The sequence below is a fragment of the Podarcis tiliguerta genome (genome assembly GCF_965153285.1).
Source record: "Podarcis tiliguerta genome assembly, chromosome: 6".
NCBI classification, from domain to species: Eukaryota; Metazoa; Chordata; class Lepidosauria; order Squamata; family Lacertidae; genus Podarcis; species Podarcis tiliguerta.
Genome location: NC_139539.1, coordinates 27,176,885 through 27,192,737, shown reverse-complemented (window position 1 = coordinate 27,192,737; position 15,853 = coordinate 27,176,885). Strand labels below are relative to the sequence as shown.

General features: G+C 42.8%; 1 protein-coding gene across 16 annotated transcripts in view; it reads right to left on the bottom strand.

Moving 5' to 3' along the window:
• The window catches only part of EPB41L1 (erythrocyte membrane protein band 4.1 like 1), a 167,801-nt gene that overhangs the window by 7,478 nt on the left and 144,470 nt on the right, over positions 1 to 15,853 (bottom strand). For 3 of the 16 annotated variants that reach the window (XM_083446680.1, XM_083446688.1, XM_083446689.1), the window contains 10 exons: positions 15,597 to 15,745; positions 14,910 to 14,945; positions 12,197 to 12,388; positions 11,010 to 11,108; positions 5,006 to 7,846; positions 4,287 to 4,394; positions 2,684 to 3,070; positions 1,511 to 1,594; positions 798 to 878; positions 442 to 495 (listed from right to left, as the gene is read on the bottom strand). In XM_083446680.1, the coding sequence (XP_083302806.1) occupies positions 442 to 495; positions 798 to 878; positions 1,511 to 1,594; positions 2,684 to 3,070; positions 4,287 to 4,394; positions 5,006 to 7,846; positions 11,010 to 11,108; positions 12,197 to 12,388; positions 14,910 to 14,945; positions 15,597 to 15,745 (4,031 nt within the window). The remainder of the gene's footprint in view (positions 1 to 441; positions 496 to 797; positions 879 to 1,510; positions 1,595 to 2,683; positions 3,071 to 4,286; positions 4,395 to 5,005; positions 7,847 to 11,009; positions 11,109 to 12,196; positions 12,389 to 14,909; positions 14,946 to 15,596; positions 15,746 to 15,853) is intronic. The other 13 variants (XM_083446685.1, XM_083446686.1, XM_083446687.1 and 10 more) reach the window with 8 other exon arrangements.

Here is a 15,853-nt window from a genome sequence, read left to right as displayed (position 1 = left end):
AGAATAGTGGGTTTATTGGTCTGCCATATGTGTTTTAATCATTTTGTGCAGTACCAATGACCTCACAGTTCACCTCAGTGGGCTTACATTAGGCATGCTGAAGATGGTCTACTATTCCTATTGCTTCTGTTTTACAAAATCGCCCTGAACCTTGTTCTTCCGCTACTGATGCTAGAAAGAAGATGGGAGGGGTAGCCTTAAGAAATAGTAGATATGTGTGTGTGGTTATGCAGGATTTGGGGGTCATTATATGGCTACAGGAGGGATGGGGAATGTGTTCTGGACCAAAACACCAATTATCTCTGACCAGTAAGCATGCTGGCTGGGGCAGATGGAAGTTGGAATCAAAGAACATCTGTAGAGCTACAGATTTGGCATCGCTGGTCTATCGTGCTCTAACGTAGCTATACCTCAAAGGCCCAGGAATGTAAAATCACTCACTGGAGAGATGGAGCGAAGTTCTGTTGTTCCCTTCCCAGCCTTGGTGCTGTGATCCTGAAAAACACAAGGTGGGTACGGATATAACTAAAGAGAGAAGTGAGGTGTCCTATTCGCACAGATCCCCCTACACACGAACAAAAGTTTGCACATTGGGGTTTCTTTATGATCTTGGGCCACATGCAGTTGTTGGAAGCAGACAACATGACACTGAGGGCATGACTAAAGCTGCACCTCACTCTAGAGTCAACACAATTATGCCCTACACACAAGCAATGTGTGAAATAAGGCTTACATTGTTGCCAGATGTGGTTTTGAGGGATGCAATAGAACCTTCAACCCCAGTAAGGGGTACTTACTGAGGTTGTTGATATGGTTTCTGTGCTGACAATGTGGGAAGTGGTTATTGTCTCCTTTCCGCCTGTGGTGGTACCATCAACCTAAACATGAAAAGGGAAATACGGTAAGTCAATAAAGTTTACAGACTAAGCACAAGCAGCAGTCTCTAAGAAGATTAAAAAGAAAACACTTGCCCTGATTCACATGCTAATGAAGAGCTTTAGTGAAATTCTTCACCCAGTTAAAGTAAAATACATGAATTTACATCCGTCTAGACCAGGCATAGGCAACCTCGGCCCACCAGATGTTTTGGGACTACGATTCCCATCATCCCTGACCACTAGTCCTGTTAGCTAGGCATCATGGGAGTTGTAGTCCCAAAACATCTGGTGGGCCGAGGTTGCCTATGCCTGGTCTAGACTCATCCCACCTACTTGGACTAATAACTTGGGTATTACTGCACTGGAAGTATCAGAAAAGATGACACTCTTCTGAAAATGCAGGCATGCTACAGGCATATAAATGAACCATTCTTGTTTGATAACCTTCCAATGCAACTCATCTGAACAGCACAGCAACCCTTACATTTAAACAAATGCAGTGCAGATGTGATCTTCATATGATGTGTTGCCACTAGAGATATGCAGTGGGCCCATGTTTCATGTGCTTTGACCAAGGTGCTGTGCTGCAAGATAAACAACTGCAATAAAACAAAATAAAATATAAATGTTACCTGCGTAATTTCTGTTGCAGTGATTCTATGCTGCACAGAGGTTTCCGATTCTGCTTTTTTCACAGTTTCCGTTTTCATGGAGGACTACCAAAGGAACAAAAGAATTTAGCAACAATCCAGCCTGCATTTAACTGAACAAAATTGCTGGTTTGTGCACAATTCCCTCGCTCCACCTTGCACTTTGTAGGCTGTCATAGATGAAGTTATTTTAATTGCACAGAACTTGTTTAGCTTGAGTTCAAGCGTCCTTCTATTGCAAAGAGCAAGTGCAGTTTTCAAACAGCAGAGAGAACTGACTGAAAATATGAAGCTCAAGGACGTAGAGGCCTCCAGTAAAGGTAAGAGAATGGAATTAAAATTCAAACTGGCAAAGTAAGATGATAACTGCAGTAACTTACAGTAAAGGGGGAGGGGAGATGAATTTAGAACTTTGCATTTTAATGCAAATCTCTGCAGAACAAACAAACAATTCCATTGGAAGGAGTAGATGCACATAAATACAAACTGTCTTGCAAATATAGGACACTTGGTGAAGCAAATTTATAGGACATTTGGCTTAACTGTATATTCCTACAGACAGTATTGCTTTCCCCAGCATTTGCTCTGTTTTGTTTTCACTTCTATTTTTTTCAGTCAGTCTGGAGAAAGTTACTTTAACTATTCTTGCTATAACCATTTCACCACTGCACCGGATCTGACTTAAACAGAAGTAGAATAAACTATAGTTATTTACCTCAGCTACCTTCCTACAAACTATTCATCTCATCAATGTTCACATCACTATACATAAATTAAATGTCTTCAATACAAATGTTATTTGTTGATTCATGCAACATAGAAACTTGCTATGGTGGAAGAGCCAGGTAAATACAGTGGGGGGGGTTAAAGGTATGATGGTAACTTCATGGGTTAGGAGATACAAAAGGACACACTTAACAAAACACACATGCACTTGGGTGTCAAAGACATGCAAACATGACAGCAACATTCATGAAGGTAGATAAAATATTCTAGTTTTTTTAAAAAAACGAAAAGACACTGTTTGGAAATAGACGTGCTTCTCCAAACAGGTGTGAGACAGACAGTCCATCGAGCAATGCAAATGTCAAAAACAGACAACACGGCAAATGAGGACACTAAGATACAGCCGTGCACCGTGGCTTCCTTTTGTACCTCTTCTGGGATTACTTGGGGAACCTTATCCCCTTCCTTGGCAACATCTTCCTGCACGGGAGCTGGCTTGTCCGATTCCTCAGAAGAAATCACGCCCTCTGCTTCTCCCTCGCTCTTTTCCTTGTCAAGCTCAGGCAAACTCCGTGAGAAGTCTTCGAAGGCGGCGCTGTGGTAGTCGCCAATGACTGTGAAGTCCACCTCAGCCTCAAGGCTGGAAGTTGAGCTGACCGTGATGCTTGAGCACTTGCGCTCGATGGCCAGGTGGTTGTCTTTAAGGAAGACAGAGTCTCTCTCCTGGTCTTGCTCCTCGTCCCCAGTGTCACTTTCGGGGGCCCTGTGCCGAGGTGGCTTAGATTTCTCCTCTGTGCCCTCCCTCAATCCCGCTCTCTGAATGAGACAAAAGGGAGGAAAGAAGCTATGGCTGTAAGTGCCGAATGACAGGTTACAGCCATCAGGCCCCGTTGGTTTGGGGTGGAGGGGGAGAGAGGAAGCATCATCGAAAGGGTATCAAGCACATCCCAAGCATGAAAACCAAAACTTCTCACAGCAAAAACTCTGCAGGGAGAAGGGAAAAGGGTTTCTGATTTTACCTGCAAAACTGCAAGGAGGAAATAAAACAATGACCTTGGAAATATTAATCCCAAATAGATGAGTGGTACTTGTGGCAAAAGCAGGTGTGTGCAAAAAGAGGAGATGTTGTTAAGACATTAATAAAGAAGTTCGGACTCTCACTGACCATTGGGGAAGCAGGAGGACAGAAAAGTGGAGGCAGAGAGTAGAAAAGTTTGGGTGTGGGGAAAAAGACAAAAGGTTAAGGCAAATCGGCTGCACATATTGCAGGAGAAGCAAGAACATTTGTCAATTTCACTGAGATGAGGTCATTTGTTATTTTCCGCCACTGTATATACCTCACTTCGCTTTGTAAGGCTCCTTTTAAAAAGCGCGCAAGGAACGATTCGGTGGTATCCTGAAATATCACAGTGTTTGTGAAAGGGCGTGTGTTGTGAGAACTCGCATCTCTGGACTGAGTATGCCACCAGAGGAAACCTGTTAAAAGTATGAACTTTTCCAGGGTAGATTTTTAATCAGTGTAATTGACAAGAAAAAAATCAGAACAAAAGTACATCGTTCTCCTAGCTCCCCCAAAAGCTACACATACCTCTCAACTGCATCAATGTGGAAATTCCACCCCCAAACTGGCCTATATTCCTGCACCATATCGAAACACTTTATATTATTCATTCACAAAGAATTGCCACTTGTTAAGGATTGAGCCAAAAGTTACTATGGTCAATGGAGATTCTCCTCATGGCACCAGTGGGGTTTGGACTGTCCCCCAGGAAGTAAATGCTATTCTTTAATTTAGATGCTATGATGTCCTACTTCTTAATGCCTGGTTTTGTCCAGGTTTCTGGTATGTTGAGAGGTATGAGAAAAGATAATTAAAACAAACAAAAGAGGAGCATATATATATGTGTGTGTGTATACATATATAAAGATATATAGTAGCTCAGTAAGCTGGGGAAGGAGGTGGTGGCACACGGCTCTCTAGGGTGAGGTTTTACACCACAAAAGCAAGCAGTTAGTAAAACATCATTGAGACCTGAGGGGCCACTGGAGGAGCAGCCATTAAACTCTCTTCTTTCGGGGAGGCTTTTACTGATGGGCCTGACAAATCCTTTTCTTCCCAAGCTGGTTCTTGAAATTTGCTCTAGATTAGAGAAAAGGGGTTAGTCTTAAAAGAGCGGAAAGGAACTCAGCTAGTGCCTTGGTTGGAGCAGTGGGAAGCTATTTCTGTCAGCCAGCCACTAGCTTGCCAAAGGCAGGAGGGGGGGGGGAGAGGAGGGGCTCACAAGCCAAGCAAAAGAAGGGATATCAAAATTAAGAGATGCAAGAAGGAAGAAGCTGGAAGCGTGAGAATGTTGCTGCTAGGTGTGTGCGTGGAGGTATGGGAGAGATACAAAGCTCTCAGCGCGTCATCCTTTCCCACCCTGCCACTGCACAATTCCATTCACAAAACTCATTTTACTTGGATTTGAGTTAGCAGCTGGCACTCTCCAAGTTAGCCAAACCTCCAGGAGTTCTCTCTCACGCACATACACACACAGAGAGAACAATCCAAAAGCTGATGAACTGCCTGGGCCAGCAAGTTTGCATTCAGCAACTGAGCCAGGTCACACACACACACACAAAGGACAGGGGATGCAAGCAGCGGCTCTTGGTCAACGGCCATGTTTGAAGCCATGGCACATGGTGCATAAAGGCAAGTCACACAACATGCTTTATGAACTTTCCAGTGGGACAGTTCATTTGAGAGGTTACCACAGCTTCTGCCAAAGTGATTTCACAGCCAGAATCGGGAGAAGCCAGCTCAACATCCCCTTCCGGTTCTTGCTCTGATCCGACAGAAATATCTTCCTTCCAAGATGAAGACTGGGATGGTTCTCCCTCACTTGTTCCTTGTACAACAGCTAGGTAGTTCACATCCAGGGCTTTGCCATCCAAAGTGCCTGCGGTCAACTCAACATCTGCACAGCTGTTCTCTAAAAATATACCTGTTTGTAGCTCTATCTGCATCCTTGATAGATCCTTTAGTGTCTCATTGCCAGTGCAACTCTCGTACAACCCCTTTGGAGTTGCATGTTGCTCACCACAAAGTGGGCTATATACTTCACCTTGTTCAAACATCCGGATTTTAGAAGCTACGGAGACTTCTTGGTCCATCTCATTTCTATACTCAAATAAACCCCCGTGGTTCTCTACAGGTGCTGCTATATCCTGATGTTTTTGAAGTGGAGTAGTTCTATCTCTGCTAAATGCCATGTGATTCAGTGGCTCTAGACCTGGCTTCCCTTCCTTGATAACAGTGTGCAGTTCTTCCCTTTCCTGTGCTACGGCACGATAAGGATGCAGACATTCTTTGCTCCTTTTTGCTGGCCCAATATTAGGAGAGACAGTATGGGTGGCCTCAGTTCCGTCTTCCGAAGAAGATTGCTCCTGGAATGTCTCTCTTGATTCTGGAGGTTTAGAATCAGGAGGGCCAGCCTGGGATAAAATGTCACCCCTGGATGGCTGTTTCAAGTTGGAGAATTTATCCCCAGTCAGCTCTTCTAAGTCTAGAGTTGCACCCTCTGTTTCTTTGAGATGATCTTTGGCTACCTCTTCCATTTCATAGCGTCCATCCAAAGCTGAGCCTTTCAAGTCTTCGATTTTATCCTTACTCACCCCTTCTGCTTTTACGTGCCTATCCAATTCTTTATCTTTAGCCAACTTATCCAATACATCTCTGCCTAACTCTTCAGCCTCAGAGGGAGCACCCTGAGTTGTCTCTTTCAATTCTGAGAGATTATCCAAAGCTGATGGTTCATCTTTAGTTGACTCTTCAGACAGAGTAGGCTTATCTTTCATCATCTGCTCCACTTCAGTATGGTTGGCATTGGCTGCATCTTCCAGTTCTTGGAGTCTCTGTTTATCTACAACTACCAATTCATGGTTATCCACTTTAGCCAACTCTTCCAATTCAGGGTGTTTGTCCTTGGAAGAGATTTCTGATGTGGCACGTTTACTTTGAACTTCAGAGTATTTGTCATGGGGAGGCTGGCTTGAATCAAGGGTTTCATCCTGGGGCAATTCTCCTGGTTTTGCATCCTGTGGTTTACTCTGCTCTTCATCTGAAATTTCTGTAGTACAGGAAAGCTGCTGTAGTGAGAAACCCAGGGTGGATTTCGTAATCTCTATGGCTTCCATTTGAAGGAATATTTGAGAAGTTTCAGTTTCTTCTAATTTATTAATTTCTCTTTGAGTTTCTGAAGTTCTGAATGTCAAACCTACTTTTTCCATGGCAGTATCAACTTCCTTCTTGTCAGATTCTTCTCCACCTTCTTGGAGAATACTGTGAGTTTCATCTGCTCCCTGTTCTTGCCCACAGGAGAGATAAGCTGCTGTTTCTTTTGTTGGGGATCCAGATTTTGGCTGTGGCATCGATAAATGTAAAACTCTTTGGCTGAATTCTTCTGTAGAATGATGTGCATTGGATTCGCTGTAAACTTTTGTTCCATAATCAGTTGGTTCCACCGAAGCTTTTTTCTCTGGAGTTGATGAATGCTCTTCTTTCTCATAAGCACATGACTCTACGGTATGTATCTTTTTACCATCCTCTGTAACTTTGTCAGGCAAATCTGATTTTATAAGTGGTTTACTGAGCTCCGATTGTCCTCCCCCATAAGTGGACGACCTGGATTGGAACTCATCATCTTCCTTGATCTCTGTTGCAAAACTGGGGCTCTTCTCTTTTTCATCTAATGACTCTGTTTGGTTGTCCTGCCTGTCTTCAGATGAGCCGGGCTTTTCTCTGGCAGGTACTGTATTGATCTTATCACCATCTTTTTCATCAGTTTCTTCAGACCCCAAATAGATTATCCTTTCTGCAGCAGAAGATACCATCTTCACCTTAGTTCTAACAGTCTCAGAATCTGAGGTAGTTTTGAACACTTCTTTGTCTGACAGAGTCAAAGTAGTCCTGTGTTCTTGTATTATAGTTCTGCTTTGTTTGTTTGGAGATTCTGAGGCATGTATTTGTTCTTCTTCAACTTGGAAACCTTCAGGTATGGTACTCTTTTCTGCTGGTCCTTCGGGGTGGTGAGCTGGTTGCTCAAGAGTGGTAGAAGCCACCACTGCTGCTTCCATTTTGTCTTTCTGTTCCCCTTCCTCCTCAAGTTTAGTGGAAGCTACCATCACTGCCTCTCTTTGGCCTTTCTGTTCTGCCTCCTCAGGATGAGTGGAGGCTACCATGACCGTCTCCATTTTATCTTTCTGCTCGTCTCTCTCCTCAGCAGACTGTCCATCTGTCTCAGAAGAGTGTTTCCTGCTATCTCTCTCGTACACATCATCATCCCATAACGATTCAAAATCTTCTGGGCTGGCTATCATCTTGGCTTTTTTCCGAATATGTGCTCTGGCTTCCTCGCTTGCTTTCTCTTCTTGCTTTGCTGCTGCTGCTTTGAGTTCCCTCACTGCAGTGGTCACTTTTGTTAAATCCAAATCTGGATGCTTCTCGGAAGGACCTGCATGCGCCTCTTCTTTCTGGGTCTCAACTATTTGTTTTAGTGCTAGCTCTTCCAGCCCAGAGGTTTCTCTTTCTATAAATACCCAATGCTCTGAACCCTGCATTGCAATTGGAGCAAGAAGAGTTAGCATTAAACATAATTTTCCTGAACACCTCATTATTAACATGCAGCAAGAGCCTTGCCAACATCCTTGTAATCTCTAAACTGTATTACTACTAAAGAAACAACCTGGAGGTACATGCCTTTAAGGAGGTGTTGGTTATTGACTGAATGCATGATGAAATCTCAAAAGCACAGTTCTGAGACTGGGGCTGAGAGCTAGATTTTAACAGACAGTATTTCTCCCTTCCCGTTTGCAAAAGTCTGGTGCCAAAGGTTTATACAAATCATGAGCTACATAATCAGCTATGTGTGATTCTGACTGTTGGATAGATGATTTGGAAATTCAAGGTCTCGTGATCAAATCAGAATTCTAATGTAAGCTTTAAAACAATATTCAAACATTGATTTAAATTAACCACATGTTAATTATCTGCATACCTAAGCAACAAACTCATCCATAGTGCAGAGTTATATCCACATCTAACTAAATCACTTTGTAAGTTGGGAAGTCAAGTAATGACTCATTCTTACTGTAATGAGACTTTCTCTTTGGTGCCTAAATTTCCACAGTGAAATTTATCCAGATCTTTCATATCTCAGTATGTCTGTGTGCAAGAGTGATAAACATCTTTCATGATGGGAATGGGAGGAAACCCTTTTACCCTATAGTCAAGAGCAAGACTACAGACTGAAGATCCTGTTGCACCCTATTTTTCTAGGCTCCAGCAGCATCCACAGGTTCTCCGCACTGAGAAAGCAAGTGAAATGGTTGAGACACTTTTGTTCCTTCACATAGTATTACACTGCTCTGGACAAACTTGAGTAGAGGCAACAATTTTGGTCCAGTGCCCCAGTTAATACGAACCCAAGACCAATTCCATTTTAAAAAAGGCAGATCAGAGGGCAAGAACTAGGAAGGCACTGCTAAGAAAGTAAAAGGCAGAAACTGTTATGCAAACTGCTTTAAAAGGCAGTACAGCAAAGTGTGGGAGGCAGGGAAAAGAAAACCTAGTATTTAGTGCATCACGTAGCACAGCAGTATCAAACTACTTAAACACTGTGTATGATGTTGTGTATTAATATGTAGTGATTTGCTTTTTATGTCATGTGTGTTATCCATCACCCATTGAGCGTTCAGTCATCACTGTAGAAGAAAGCAGGAAGACAGAGCACACATTGATGAAATGGTGGTAGGAGGGGTGGGACAAAGAGTTAGGTTGAGTCCCTGGAATTATGTGCTGGGGTCTTTTATAAATAATAATAATAATAATAATAATAATAATAATAATGTTAAGCCCTGGACCATTATTGGCCAGTTAAATATCTTAATTGTGGTTGGAGATGCTACTGGTGATTTCCCCAAAGATTGAAAGAATGCATTGCAACAGAGAGATTTTTCCTGCAGCCTCACAAAGGTTTCTGATCTGGTGGAGGCAGCTGTGATTTGCTCCAGTGCCATGCACTACATTGTGGTACAGTGCCACGAGTCAGTCTGAGAGGCTAATTACACCACAGTACTCTTCAATACTGGAAGGCAACTATGGAGCAAACAATTGTGCAGGTCTGAATGTATGCACAGAATGAAGTACCAATCATTTACAGCTGTATGCTCAAACCTTGCTATAGAAAAACTTGTGTCAACTGCACTGATGGGAATAAAAACAACATGTAACTCTATTTGCCTTGTCCCATTAAATATATCTTCAAGAAAACTCAAATGTAAGAATCCACAAAACATCATTTCCATTTCTATTGTTGCTGAGTCTCCTAATAACTAGTGCCGTGACAAATGTTCACTCATTTCAACATTGAAGTAGTATTTTCAAAGCAATCAGAAGCATGTCTTTTAAAAGTCTTAAATGTGCACATGGTCATCTTTTTTTGAAGCTGGCATTGTTTCCTCTATGCTTTTTAGGGACATTGCAACTTGGTTAGGGCTTCCTTTTCTTTCCTAGAGTGATCCTAGCAAATCAGGGATCACACCAACACCTTGTGAACTATTAGATTTGCCTATGTGCTTATGTCAAAAGGGAGAAACAAAAATGGGTTCAGAGTGAAGGCAATCCTTCCTGGAGTGGTCACATGGGTGACCCTAACCCATTAGAGATCTTGTAGTGAATCTGATGACATACATTATATGCACAGTGCTTCAGACACTTCATTCATACAATCTACTGTACTCTGCCGTACAAAGGGAAAACTCACATTCATTGTTCTGCCTGCCTTTGTTTCTGGCCTCACCATTCAGGAAGGCTGCCAAAAAGAAAATGCAGCCCCTTGGGCTGAAGAGGTGTCCCCCCTCTTGGAAACCAACTATTATGCTGCATGGCATCTGCCTTTATTGCCATGCCCTGAGGACAACTAAGCACCCACACTCAAGTTTGATTGATTGTCTCTCCATAATACAGTTTCTCTAACTATCTTCTCTCCCACTGTCCACAAGAAGGCACTTCTCTGTAACTTGGTCCTGGGCCATACTGATACAGTTAAGGCCCAAACTAACTTTCGTAATCTTGAGAGCTATGCCAGAAACCACATTCAGAACTGGCACAAACTGTGCATGCTATCCATCCTAAGATAGGAACTAGCTTTCAGAGTGAATGGGTTTGACAACTATGGTGCCTGTGCGAACAACTATTGGGTTGTTTATTGTTGGTTGTGAAATGCCACAACCATTGCTCAAGTTACAAGCTGTGTATGCATGCGCCTCCATTAACTGCAAGCTGAATACAATATCAATATTACTTTCCACTGCAGCTGATTTTCATAGACTTATCCTATTCAAGTACCAGCTAGTTCAGACACGCTTTCAACAAACTTTACCCCAATAGTCAGTTGAAGAGTCTACATATACCACTGTCAGGACAATATTCAAAATCAACCACATATCTGCCCTTAACACACCAAGAATTACTAGGTTGGCTGGAATAACTTTATAACATTTCAAATGAATCCCCAATTTACTGACCATTGCTAAATATGGCTGATCAACTGTAATTAACAGTGTGATCTTATACATGCCTATTCAGAAGCATATCCCACTGAATACAGTAGGTAAGCATGTATAAAAGATTGCAGCCTAAACCTTTCTTACTGCAAATGGAAACAAAAAAGAGAAGCAGATACAGAAAGAGAGAAAAAGGAAGGGTGGTGATAACCTCAGGAGAAGAAACAAGGCTTTTCTGTGTAAAAGACTCCATGATTAAGGCAGCTCCATGCTCAGATGACAGATCCTCTGGAGAATCCTCTTCTGACATCTATTTCAGCAGGGGAAACCCAAGACCCCAAGGCAGAGAAAGAGGCAGAGAAAGAAAGAGGGAGAGAAAGAGAAAGAGTGAGAAAGAGAGAAATAAGTAGTAGAAGAAGAGATAATGAGAGACAGAGAGACAGTAAATAAAGTATGGAGAATACACTCCATTCCTAGAGCTTTCACTTTCATCTTCCACTTTTACCTGACAACTTTTCTAGCATGAAAACACCGTATCCTTCACCTTCCATCATTTCCGTGTCAATGACAATAACAACGACCTAATGAACGCTACTTCTATCTCCTATAACGCCTGAAGACAAAGAGATCCACCTTGCTTCCATCATAAAGGTTTCAGCTCAGTTCCAGACAGATCTTGCTCAATGCACAACCTTTGATCTAGGAATATTCGGCAAACTATGAGCCTAACTAGATGTGATGGGTGCACTCATGGTTGTTTATTCTGTGTCTACTACATTCACAGGCAGAACAGATGGGGTGTCCAATTTTACTATCAAAAGTGGCATGCAGTAAGAAGAGTTCAGCCTTCCTCCTCCTCCTCACATGCCTTTGCTTCAGACACCTTTGTTTCTAGGCTGCTTTACATTCCTTTTATTGGAGCTGAGTTGTGAGCAAAATTGTTCTGAGCAATGGAGTGTGGAGAAGTAAGTGGGGAAGGACTCAGTTCTCCTCATCTACGCCCCTGTTTTGATGTAGAAGCAAGACCTCCATCCCACCTTATGTGCAAACAGGACAGACATATAATGACAAACCTGGCTGCCTCCATCAATTTGGTCCTACCGCTTTCAGCCTCCATTTGCTTGTACCTTTGCCCAGAAACCACTGTTTTAAAGTACCAAGAAGCAGAATGCACACCACACTAACACTCAAACCACATAGTGGTGGGTGATCCATGTCCTAACCATAAAGGCTGGAGAGAATTCAAATGCAGTAGAGATGGATGCCACATGGTCCCTGATCAGACTGATTCTGTTACGATGTGAGCAGATAAAGTCTCAAGAACGAAGCCACACAGAACAGCTGCACAGCACTGATATGCGACAGACAAAACCTTCATAAAATTAGAGCAAAACAAACCTCGTTGGCCTTCTCTGGGGTTCCCCTTGGTGTCTCATCCTCATGTTTGGGCGAGGAAGAGGCAGGCGAGGAAGGCAGCCTCCTATCCCGGTCCCTGTGCACGAGTTTGCTGTTAGGTTCCTTCAGGGTCCTCTTCAACTCATTGATGCTGGCCTGGTGCTTTAGCAAAACATCTTCCGGTTTGTCTAAAAACTTTTGGAGGGAGAGGGGAAGGTAACTACTGAGGTGAGGATTAGAGGAAGGAACATGAGTGGGACGAGTGATCTTTTCCAAGGTGGAAGCTTCACTGAGTTTAGAACCTCAGAGGCTGTAACTTCTGTAAAGTGAAATCTCCAGTACAATGGAGACTTTAATTTTCATGAAACCACAGCTTAGGATGACAGTTAGGGCTAAAAGACTGGCCCTGCCACTGAACTTAATCAAGAGTGGTCCTGTTTTCCTTGAAGAAAAGTCACCGTGGTCAAAGAGATTCCCTTTTGGTGTAAACTTTATAGTAATCTATAGCAGAATTCTCTTTCTTGACTCCCACAGGCCTAGATTATATTTTATTGGAATGTTAGTCATTCTAGGGTCAACAGCTTAAGGAGCCAAGAGACAGATATGTTTCTGTCCAGTGTTTCCAATCTTGTATGGTAATTTCGATCGATATCCTCGGGAGCATCAAGTCTGCAACTGAAAAAGCTGAAGATTTAAAATCTGAACCAGGAGCCAGATATAGGCTATTTCAAATAGTAAAAAAGGATGAAAACAGGGCTCTAAGTTTGGTATAAAATCAATTGGGTTCAGGGCCAGAATTATACGATTAAGTCATCCCCTTTTTAGAAAGTTTTTACTGTGGTTAAGTGAAGTTCCACCCTGTTGGATTGTGCAAACTGTTTCAAAGAGAGGAAGACCATAAATATGTGTGCCCAACTCAAATAAGAATTTAGGTCCTGTTCCCTACCTGTGATATTCTTCTCTGATGAAAGTCTCCCCTCCCTGTATTTCCAGATTCCACAGAGATGCCACAAAAACCAGTCATCAGCTCTTAAGTCCCTTCAAAGCAGAGCAGCATTTCCCAAACTTTTTACAATCAAAGGACATTTTTCTTCAGAAATAAAATTGGAGTCACACTGAAAGTTTTCTGTTCTGTCTTAAGACTAAAAATAACTGGGAGTGCACTTCTTGTGCTTCTGTTTGAGTCTCTGTTCTGGGTGTCACTCCCAACTACAAAGAAGCACGCCAAGAACAGTGATTTATATTCAGTGAAATCCTATGCATTTCTACTCGGAAGGAAGCCCTAATGATTTCAGTGGCACTTGCTCCCAGATAAGCGTGCAAAGAGTTGCAGCTGAAGAGATGCAACTTTTGAGGATGAGTAATTCTGCTGTCTATGAACTAGGAGAGATTGAATGATTAAACCATCTCCAATGCTTAGGTCCTTAGACTTGATCCAGCAGGGCTCATCTTGTGTTTTTAAAAAGGCAAGGCAATAATAGCTAGGCATGCAGTCTCCTTTGTGAGTGGGCAATTAAAAGGACCCTTTAATTGGTATCCTGCGCCAGACTAGCAGTACTCTTCTGCCATGCTAAAGAACATATTTGGGGAATGACTGCCCCAGAGGCTGAGAAACTAAGAACTGGAAGTGTGAGCATCTCTGAATCAGTTTGCCCCTTGCCCCATTCATGTACCGGTGAGGTTGTAAATAAGGACCATAAAAGGGTTGCAATATGGAGCATGCAGAAGTAATGGATGGCAAAACAACACAAAGGGAACAATAGCCGGCACTGAAGATCAGGTGCTTGGAGAATTTGTGTGTCTGTGTGGATGGATGGACAGCCAGGCAGGAAGTCAGTAGCTGATACACCTTGGCTGTCTTGGGAAACTAAAACTGTAGCATGACAACATTTGTATGCAGTGACAGCATTTCATTCTGACTGTGGTTTGCTTTCCAGTTTTGATTCTAGAGCCTGATTCAAGCCTGCTAAAAATAAATCAACCAAAACCATCATCATGGGATTCAGGCTAATTAGAATGGAAACCCTATAGTTCTTCTCTGAAGGGGGAAAAGGTTGAGGAACAGCTCTGCATAGTAGGAGAGATCTGCAAATAATAAGCTGTGTGGAAAGAAAGAGCCTTAACCTTCTTCTTCACAGCCTGTGCAAGATACTTTAACAGCCTGGCTTGGGATAGGGCTTTACTCTTATTTTTAATTCACCTATCAAATGTCACTCAAGTTCATCATCCAAAGAAAAAACTGAAGGCAACTTGGTTACGTTGCTTTCTACTGATTGGCAGCTTAGCAAGGTGACTAAGTGAAAGCTCCAATTTCAGTCCTACCCTAACCCGCACAAACTTCAACGATGCAGATCTTCTGACCTGCCACTGAGTGGTGTACATTCTTGTCATAACTATTTCTGCCTCTGAAATACCTGTTTCCTACCTGAGGACATCAGGGCCGGAAAATGGAAAGAGAGACAATGGGATACTAAGAAAACACAGGAAAGTGTCAGTTGGGTATTAAAATATGGATGATTTCCTAGGAAGCAAGTAGCTGAAGTGACCTGGCTACTGCTTGCAAGGAGGGCTACTTGTGGAATAAAAGATGCTTCCAGTCTGAATACATCTTGTATCCCAGTAAACAGGGGCACAATCAGTGTGGTTGGCATGTTTAAAAGAGGATGAGGACTAGGATGCACTGATGAGGCGTTAAGACATTCCAGAAAAAGAATACCTCCTGCTTGTGCCTTGGGGTGGTTTCTTGTTCCGGCTGGCAGCAAAAAGAAAGGGGGAGGGAAGGAACTAGCAGAGTCAGTCAAGGGAACTCATAGAACACACATTATACTGAGGTTATAACTCAGGAACCAAGAAAAATATCATCTGTAATGCCATGTGGTTTCAGCATGGAGTTGTCAGCATTGGAAAGGGCTCTCTATCGTGTAGCCTTTTTCTCTGCAAATGAGGAAACCAGGAATGGTGTGTGCCATAAAAATCTACTGAATAAAATTTGGGAAATGGAGAAGGTCAGAGGAAATCACAAGGGCAGATTATTATTTGTTAAATAATGAATTAAATCCCATTTCATATATTATGAGCTGAGCCCCAAACCCCTGAGAATTCAAGGTTAAAAATATGTCAGCTGTTGCCATTAGCCAGCCTTCCTTGCTTCCACTATCCGTGCCAAGCAAAGCTACCCTTGTGAAAGGGGTATGGAGCTGGGAGGGCTCACTAGAGATAGAAAAGGACGTTTACGCTCCATCCATTCATGGGGTGGGGAACAGCTTGACTTGAAAAGCCCGATTCTGAATTGAGATGAAGGGAGTTTGCTCCTCACTTAATTCATCCCTTAATTCAAAGAGTAGGGGCCAGGGGGGCAGATAGGGCAGAAACCTCCCTTCAGGGGCAGATGTAGATTTTGTACCTTTAGCTCCTTGATTTTTGTTGGGGTGGTCACCTCTTCATCCTCGGTCTCGGACCGCGTTCTTCCTCCATACCTGCTGTCTTCGTCTCTCCTGTCTGACTCTGTTCCTCCATCGTGATTCTCGCTGACTGAAGCTGGGCGGGAGAATTCTGTGCAGAAAAGAGAGAGAAACGGAGGAGCCCTATTTTGTCCCATTGAGTCCAGCCAAAAGCAAGAGCAGATTTTTTCTGCACGGGCTACTGTACCTGCTTTTTAAT